The following is an 8,847-nucleotide window of genomic DNA, read 5'->3' as shown; positions in this document are numbered from 1 at the left end:
CTTCCCCTTTTTCCACTGATTTCCTCTTCCCTGTTTGTTTTTCAGCGGCAGAGGGCCTATCATTACGCTGTTTTGTTCTTACTTCGGCTGGGATAGACGAGTCTGAACTGTCTGCCTCTCCAGCTTGAGAGGGAAGTATAGCTCTTGTGTTCACCATTGCTGCCAATTGTACCACTGAATAATTTAGAAATAAAAAACAGAACACCACAGGGCTATAGATTCATACATTGAAAACTATATATTCACATAAGCTATACTAGATATTCACAGTTAGAAAACAACAGATTCATACATTCCAGTGATAATTGTTCAGTAATAGGATTACTATCTTCTCTACATTCACACATTCAATACAGTAGATTCACATACCATATACTGTGTATTCACATTTTGAAAACTCTAGATTCACACATTAAGGGGCAATATGTTTAGTACTTATATCAACACTGGTATGCATTCACACACTCAAATCACTACATTCACAGAAGCAATGCTCTATATTCACAGTTTGAAAACAACACATTCATACATTTCAGTGATAATTGTTCAGTAATCCTATTACTATCTCTTTACATTCACACATTCGTAACACTAGATTCACACTCAAAACACATTTTCAAGGGCAATATGTTTTGTAATTATATTTATCAATGTTATGCATTTAGACATTCAAAACTCCATTTTCACGCTTCATATTCTCCATATTCACATTTTGAAAACCTCACATTCACATTGAATAAAACGTAAAATTTTTGAACTAAAATCCCAAAATATAAAAAATGTGAAGAAATACCTGTTGCTTAGTGTGAAGACTGCTGAAGACTGCTGATAGTATGCAAAAATTTTCGGGAACGAGTGCTGTAGTGATCGTCGGCGATGAGAGTATGTCGGAAAACGGCGAAATGCTCTTTGCGGAGGAAGGGAATCGGCGTTGAAATCGGAAAACGGCGAAGCGCAGGGCAGTAACTTGCTTGAGAAGACTTATTTGGCTTATATATTTACAAAAAAAAAAAAAAATTGATTGGCTGGGTGTAACGGTGCCACTAACAGCACCGTTACACCCCTCCATTAAACGGCGCCGTTTAAGGACCCGGGTGCACCTTGCAAGGTGCACCCGGGTCCACGGCATAACAATTGGCTACATTTTGCCTAGGCCTAGACTCGGGCTTAGGTCGTACCTAGACTGATTAGGAATTTGGACCGTGTTTGAGTTTGGACTTGTGTCGATTTCAAATTGGGCTCCAAATTATTTTTTCATAGGATTTGAACCGACCCTTTATAAGTCGATTTAAGTTTAAATTAAGCCCGACCCAAACATAATAAAATCTAAATGTACTTTTTTTCGAGTTGATTCAGAATTAGTTCGACCTTGAGCCCGTCCTTCTTCTACTAGACTACTATAAGTGGTGTCCGTCTAATTGTTTTCCATGGTCAAACACACTCATTTGCAGGCTACCCTAATGGATTCTTCCGGCGATTTAGGGCTGCTGCCGCCGCCTCCTCCTCATCCTCACGAGCTTTCCCCGCACAACCACCACCGCCACCACCTCTGCCCCCGCCATCACCACCAGCATCTTCACATTGTACCCAATTGCCCACTTCACAGCTTATTGTTAAAGCCGCCGAGCCATCACTCGCCTTCCTGCCCTCTTTTCTCCCCTTTCCCTAACCATCTAAACCCTCAACCCGTTTCCTCTTCCCAATTTTCAGCCATTTCGAATTTACCGGTCCCCTTCCCACTTCACGCTATGTGAGTTTTTCTCAATCCCTTCTTAATTCCAGTTTTTTTCTTTTTTTTTACCGATTGTACATTTTTTCAAGAAAATTATATAAATTACTACTGTAAAAATGTAAACTTTATCGGTTCTGACTTAAATTGGAATAGGGAAAAGTTTTTCTGTGTAGTAAGTAATTAAGTATCTGAAAATCTGAAATCTTTTTTCCTAGAATTTTCTAATAAGTGCAAGTAGAATGGTGTTCCTTGTTTAGGACTGATTGATGGGTTATGCTCTGTTCTCTTATTCACTTACAATCTTACATGTTAAGTTTAATTTCATCAACAACTGTTCTATGAGTTTTTAAGGAAAGATGGGAATGGGAATTTGGAGCATAAACTGTGTTGATGAACTACAATAAACACGCTAAGTTAATCCAAATTGCTTTTAGACGAGGCTTACATAATTGAAAACTAGTATAGGAAGTTTGTGTGTGACTTTAGAGGTGGGTGCAATGGATCTTATAGTGTAGAAATGGACAAAGGTTTAGGAAACAGAAAAGAAAGAACTTGGGGAGGGGAATGCAGAGAGGGGAATTCCAGCATCTGATATGCGATGTCTAATATCACTTGATGTAAACTCTCATTTGATGAGACATCGGTGAACCTTGTTACCCGTCTTAATAATTCCCCCGATGTGAGATTAAAATTCCATGCCCTAATGGTTTATTTATTTGGTAACATCACTGCTTTGCCTTTAAAGGATCCTTCTCATCAAGAAGCATAACTAGGGAACCAAAAAATAACGAAATGGTTACCTTCCCGGGTAGTTTTTGGAGCTAGATTTGCCCTCTTGACTTCTATTAGACATTCTTTCATCCAAGATTCCAATTGTGAACACTTCTTAGGTACAGAGACACAGAAATCTGCGTGTATCTTAGTTTCGTAGATTAATTTCATGTCGTATGCCCCTAATCTGCTGCACTATTTTGTGGGGGGCATAGGTACTTCAATGTTAATCTTATTCTTTTTAAATTTCATCCTACTCTTCTCCATTTCTCCTTTAACCTTTAACAGTCTTATTATTTTCAAAACAATGTTCTTTGCTAAACAAGCACCTGCGATTTGATTCCCATATCTTGGTGTAGTTGGTGCACCTAATTCCCAAATTCCCTTATCTGAAGAAAAGCCACGAGCTTCATGACAAGTGACATTATTCCGTTAGAAGCAAATTCTCCTTTGCTTTATCATCAATCAATGTTGTCGTCCACCTTAAGAAATTTCCCCAATTTGCTATTTGAACTCTATGCCCAAAATTTGCCCAACCAAATCCAACTAGCCACTCATTGAGCTATTTCATTAAAATTGGCATGATTAAAATTTGACGTTATAGTCCAAATAACATTAGTTAGTACTTAAGTTTCAGATTTAAATTGCTGTAGACAATGCTGCCTCATAACTCTCTTTGTGTTGCTTCTCAATAGGATGATGCAAGAGGAGAATCTGGAGGAAGAACCCGATGAGGAAGAGGAGCCGATTTTCGTTCTAACTGATGAATGGAGAGACTTTTTTGCTAAATCTGAGGCTAAACGGAGGGAAGGTAACTAACATTGTCTCTTTTCTTCGGTTTTGTTTTCTTTTTCTACGCTAATTTTCCTGACAATAACAATTTTACACATTTGCTCGACTTTTAATTTGAGCAGCAAAGAAGCAGGCTAAGAAACACAAGAATTAGATGGGGACTTGCCAACACTACTGAGAATTGCAGCTGCAAATCGAGAGTTGAATGGTGAAGAATTGGGAAGCTGTTCTGTGCCATTCTTATCGACTTTAGCAGATCGACTCACAGTATATGGGAAAGTTCTTAATTCGATTCCGTGTTTCATTTTCAACGAATATCTTGTTCCATCAAAGCTCAACAACTCATAATATGCCCTGATAGAAATTGCATTCAAGTTTAGTACTACAATTTGTACTGCAAAGTACTCTTTCTTTACCATTTCTCTCAAGTGTCCCTTAGATTTTGCTCCCCCATTAGATCTCTTTTATTATGATGTTAAATACTCCGTATCTAATTTACACTTATTAAGTGTTAGAATAATGGTTATTTATTTAATCGTAATGAAAAAGTTGTGATTGGTTCACTAATTAAAAATGACTTCAATCCATCAGCTTGGTTGTTAATACAATTATAATGTTGGGGGATTGATATTTTTGTGTTATTCTTTTCTAAGAGTCAAACTCTATGAAAAGATCTGAGTCAAATCCCAATTAGTTGCATAATTATGGGGACATTAAACACAAAATAACTAAAAGTATAAATATATTTCTAGAAATATATGCATGCATGCTCCTAGGTTAACTTGTAATAGACATGTTCTATTCTTTGAATATTAATGTTTCTTATAATTGTACCATTATTCCTCGTACATACTACATTAACTCTTATTTGCTTATCAAAACAAATTTCCACATCGATTTCGATAAGATGGCTGATCAGCTCTGACGTGCTGCCTAACGCATTGTTCCTACGCAAACAGCTACAAAATTATATTGATACAAGTAAACCATTACAATTTTTTTTTTCATTGGGTACAAATATTGGGCAGAGAATTGGAGGGTCGAATCCAGCATCCTGTTATTAAAACGTGGCACTGCACCAACTGCTATACAAATATTAAAAAAAAACATGAAGTTACGCATTCGTTACTAGTTATATATTTTAGCATAGTGATAAACACTTGACCCTAACAACAAATTATTATACTTTTTTTATATACCAATATCACCTATAAATTAATATTTACAACAATTTTTTAAATGAAATTCAAATCTGATCACTAATGTTAAGGTCAAGAAAGGCTGCTCATCATGAAGTAATTATTGGCATAATCTAAATGATATCAAGAAAGGAAAGATGTATAAGGTGGAAAACCTCATTGCACAAAGCCACTTTCCCTTTGCCTTTTAGTTACGTTTAGGCAACAGTTAGGGATGTGTCTTGATTTGCTTGACATTCAGCAACCCATCACTACGAGGTTAATTCAAATATTAAAACATTTGTATTAATATATTGCACTGTTATTTGCATTACGTATGAAACTAATCCAACCAATTAAGTCTTTCCGAAAGTGTTGGTATGATGCATATACACGGTCCAAAATCTCTACTTAGCTAATATATGCATTAATCACCTCAAGCTCCTTCCCCTCAAATCAATACTTTTTGATAATATTAAGTTGTTTTGAATGAAAATAGTTTACTTTATTTATTTAAAAAAAAAAGTACAATATTAACTGTATATTTACCTTCCACCACAAACAAAGAATAAAAAATGTTCTTTTTTTTTTTTCCTTTCAAAAAAAAAAATGTTCTAACCCATACTAACACTTTGAGTCAAAAAACAAATAGGTCACATCATCCCTGTCAAACCAACACAACTTATTAATGTCTTAAGCTTCAGCCTTTCAGAGTTTCAGCTTTCAGGGTTCCAAAACTCAATACAAATGAGTCCCCTTGCATATTTGACCCTTATTTTAATAATAAATTTAAAAAAAAAAAAAAAAAGTATGAACGAGTCGTTCAAATTGGATCAGGAACCGTGAAACGGCGATTCAAAATCAGAACCGGATCGCGATCATATCTATTTATATGTGAAAATCATAATAAATATAAAAAAGAACATACACTATTTGCAAATATTATAATTTCAATTTTAAGCTAATGCTAATAGTTCTTCTGATTTTAAATGGTCGATTCAAGGTTTAGAATCCAGTTTTTTTCGATTTGCGATTTTAATAAATCGAAACCCAAGTATTTGGTTCTGATTCAAAATCATAACCAGAACGTTTCAATTCAGTTGTTACAATGTCCGGTTCGGTTCGAGCCAAACCGTAGTCATCCCTATATATAAGCAATAATTTGTTGGAGTAACCCAATGGGGTAGCTCAAGTGCCAAGTGAGCCCTCTTTGTAGGGAAGAATTCGGGAGCAAGTGACGATTCCCCCTGAGCTAGCTCTTGTGCCTCTCAGAGCGAGCGTGGGTGGACGAAGAAGGACCTGGCGAATTTACAAAAAAAAAAAAAAAAAAAAAATTGTTGGAGAAGAAAAATAAATGAAATATTTATTTTAAGAGTAAAAATGTCCTTTTAATATATTAGGAAACAAACCTCCACTTGTAGAATCATAATTGAGGGTAAGCATATAATTCTGGGGGAAAAGTATCATTTTCTCTATTTATACTTATCAACTATATGTTAATTTGAATTGATTTTAATTCAAAAGAAAAAAAATTAACCTAAGTTAACATCATACTTACTACTATATAATATGTTAATAAAAACGACATGCAGCAGCATTTTTGTAAATAAATGTTTATTATTATAAAAATGTTATAATCTTATTTTGTTAATATATAGTAGCCGGTGCTCAAGTATGTACATGTATACATCACATGATCACAATGCAAGTTGCCAAGTGCCAACCTAGCTAGCTGGATAAAGATTTTTTATTTGTTCGTTTTTATTTTCCAATAAGGGTTTGACATTTTGTCAGGTAGAAAGTGATAGCTAGGGATAGTTTTAGTATTGAGGTGTGAGATGAGTATAATGGGGCAAGGTATATATCATGGCATTTTAGTATTTAATGTTAGACCACAACAATCTTTATCTTCACGATTGAGAGAATGATGAAAACTACCACTCAATCAGCTGATATGTCGCATTCATGAATTCAAGTCAAAAGGATGCAACTCGGGTAGTGGACTAGTGATTTGGAGCTAGCTATTACGCAAGACTCTAGGAGTGACGGTTGATTTTATGTTTCTATAGAATTAATTAATCTAGAAAGGTCGAATTAACTAAATCTGATTAATTAAAGTGATAAAGGAATGTAAAAACAATGTATAATGTTCAAAACAGAGAAAGTATTCGTATTAATAGTTTAAAGAGAGTACAAAGAATGTAATGATAAGACAAGTTGCGTCCTAAATGAGGACAAAGAGCTTACTTTAATTTCATACTTGGCATCTTATTGTGTAAGTGAAAGCATGGATTTTGGACCAATATTAACCAAAATAAATAAATAAATGAAAAGCAAGACTGCATATATATGAACTTCAGGCAAGGGAATCAGAATATATGGAGCTTTAAGTTAAATTGCAGATGGCCTCATTGCTCTATCATATACATGAAATTGGAATTTTCAAGTCGGATATTCTAGATTTTTGAGTGGCAATCTTTGCCTCAATGCATGCATGAAAAGCATCTTCCAAAACTTCACGAATCAAGTCAAAAAAATTATTAAAAAAAAACTTCATCTTAAATCGAGCTTATATATTCTTGAGCATAAAATAATAAATATGCAGTTCAACTATTAACTCAAACTTTTAGCAAAGATTGAACACATCCTTCAATTTTATATTAGGGGATCGTCCACGTGTGGGTAGGCAAAGACATAGAACTGAAAAGATAAGAAAAAAAAAAGTAATTTCTTTAGAAATGACCCTTCTATTGACATGACGACACTAAAATCGTTTTCATATACTATACACGTGTGGGTAGGCGAAGACAATAAGATCCGGTTCATGAATGGTCAAGATCGCTAGGGTTTGAAAAGAGGGTAAAATTCATGTTAAAGAATATCTCCATTCATGTAAATATTCTAGACTCATCTCATTCGGAGGATAGCAAGGATGATCCATGGAAGCTACTTCCTTCATGAACAAGTAGAGGATTAGTTTAGCACAATCAATAGTAATTTTCAACTAATGTACAGTCTAATGATTTTTGGTCCTTTATCATGGGATATGATAGGATGGAAAATGACACTCGACAAAATTTATTATTAGAGAGAATAAGCAGACACGTGGAATTGTGGAAACTTATAAAAAAAAATTGTACTTTCCAATATTATTTGCATCACAAGACAAAGAATAGCATCAAACCACACTATTCTATATATCCAAGCTAGCTAGAAGATTGTGATCCATGATATATGCATTATATTTGTAAGAATCAGAATTCCACGTTGAGCTAGCTAGCTATCTTGCAAGCTTCTTCCTCATATTGAAAAAAGAATTTTTCCTGAAAGAATGCGACAAGACTGCATTTGTGGAAAATTATTATTGATCAATGTTATATATTGGTGATCTAATCGATTATTCCTATGCTCATCATATATACCATTATATTTGGAATTAAAAGTTACTATTGTTAGGTTTTAATTTATATCTAGAGTTACCACGAGAAGGATAAAGGATTGCCTGGGTGCCACTAATAGCTATTACCCTTGCAAGCCGTCGTTATACCGTGAACCATGGTCATGACTGATACTGCAGTTGTGGTGTTAAAAGGGAACTGCAGTTGCGCAGAACAGAACTCGTTTCATCCGTCTGGAACAGCAGTTGTGTTGAACTGATACTGCAGTTGTGTTTACGGATGAAACGACCCCTATTCCCGAAAGCAGTTCCTTTTCAACACAACTGCAGTATCATGACCATGGTCGACAGTATAATTTGCGCCTTGCAAGGGTGGATAATAGCTCATCCCGAGGAACATTGTTCTTGAGAATACAAACGCCTACCAAACAACGGAATATATAGACCTATTACTGAAAATGTTATGCTATTTCAGACCTATTCTGTGAACCAAACAGCCCGTAAAGAGAACTAAAAATGTATTATGGAATGGCCAGACAGGGGCTAGAGATTATAAAGTGTTCACATGTCATACACAGCCATCCGAAAAGTACAATAGGACTTGCCAGAAATGAGGAAGTGTATATAGTACTGTACTATATACTAGTGCAACAATTCAAATTATTCTTTGACACTTTGCATATTATTCATCAAAAACCACCGGCCATGAAGCCTTCATCAGAGAATTATTTCAATTCCCTGCATTTTTCATCAGCATTATACTATAATACGATCGAGAGAGTGGTTCTGAATTACCACGTTTTGAATTAAGAATCTAATCCATAGCTGCCATGAATGCATGCAAGCTAAGCCCAAAACCAATTCAAGGTGCAGTGGTACCAGAAAAACAAAATATTAAAGAAGATGCAAAGGAAGATCAGAGTAGATTTCATAGTGGTCTAGGTACTACTGCAAAAAAAAAAAAAAAAAAAAAAAAA

At 35.0% G+C, this 8,847-nt stretch overlaps 1 protein-coding gene across 1 annotated transcript; it reads left to right on the top strand.

Moving 5' to 3' along the window:
• The first annotated feature begins 1,424 nt into the window (after positions 1-1,424).
• LOC116002715 (forkhead box protein B2-like) lies at positions 1,425-3,836 on the top strand. The gene is made up of 3 exons (XM_031242882.1): positions 1,425-1,750; positions 3,199-3,314; positions 3,418-3,836. Exons 1-3 carry the CDS (start codon positions 1,428-1,430, stop codon positions 3,447-3,449), a joined length of 471 nt encoding a protein of 156 aa, XP_031098742.1. The 5' UTR covers positions 1,425-1,427; the 3' UTR covers positions 3,450-3,836.
• The last annotated feature ends 5,011 nt before the right edge of the window (positions 3,837-8,847 follow it).

Source organism: Ipomoea triloba, chromosome 13 (genome assembly GCF_003576645.1).
Source record: "Ipomoea triloba cultivar NCNSP0323 chromosome 13, ASM357664v1".
NCBI classification, from domain to species: Eukaryota; Viridiplantae; Streptophyta; class Magnoliopsida; order Solanales; family Convolvulaceae; genus Ipomoea; species Ipomoea triloba.
Note: the sequence above shows the minus strand (reverse complement) of the source record. Positions and strands in the feature narration are given on the sequence as shown.

Coding starts and splice junctions, on each gene's coding strand:
- LOC116002715 (XM_031242882.1), top strand. CDS start 1,428: ATGGTCAAACACACTCATTTGCAGGCTACCCTAATGGATTCTTCCGGC. Junction 1,751..3,198: donor CCCTTCCCACTTCACGCTAT/GTGAGTTTTTCT, acceptor GCTTCTCAATAG/GATGATGCAAGAGGAGAATC. Junction 3,315..3,417: donor TGAGGCTAAACGGAGGGAAG/GTAACTAACATT, acceptor TAATTTGAGCAG/CAAAGAAGCAGGCTAAGAAA.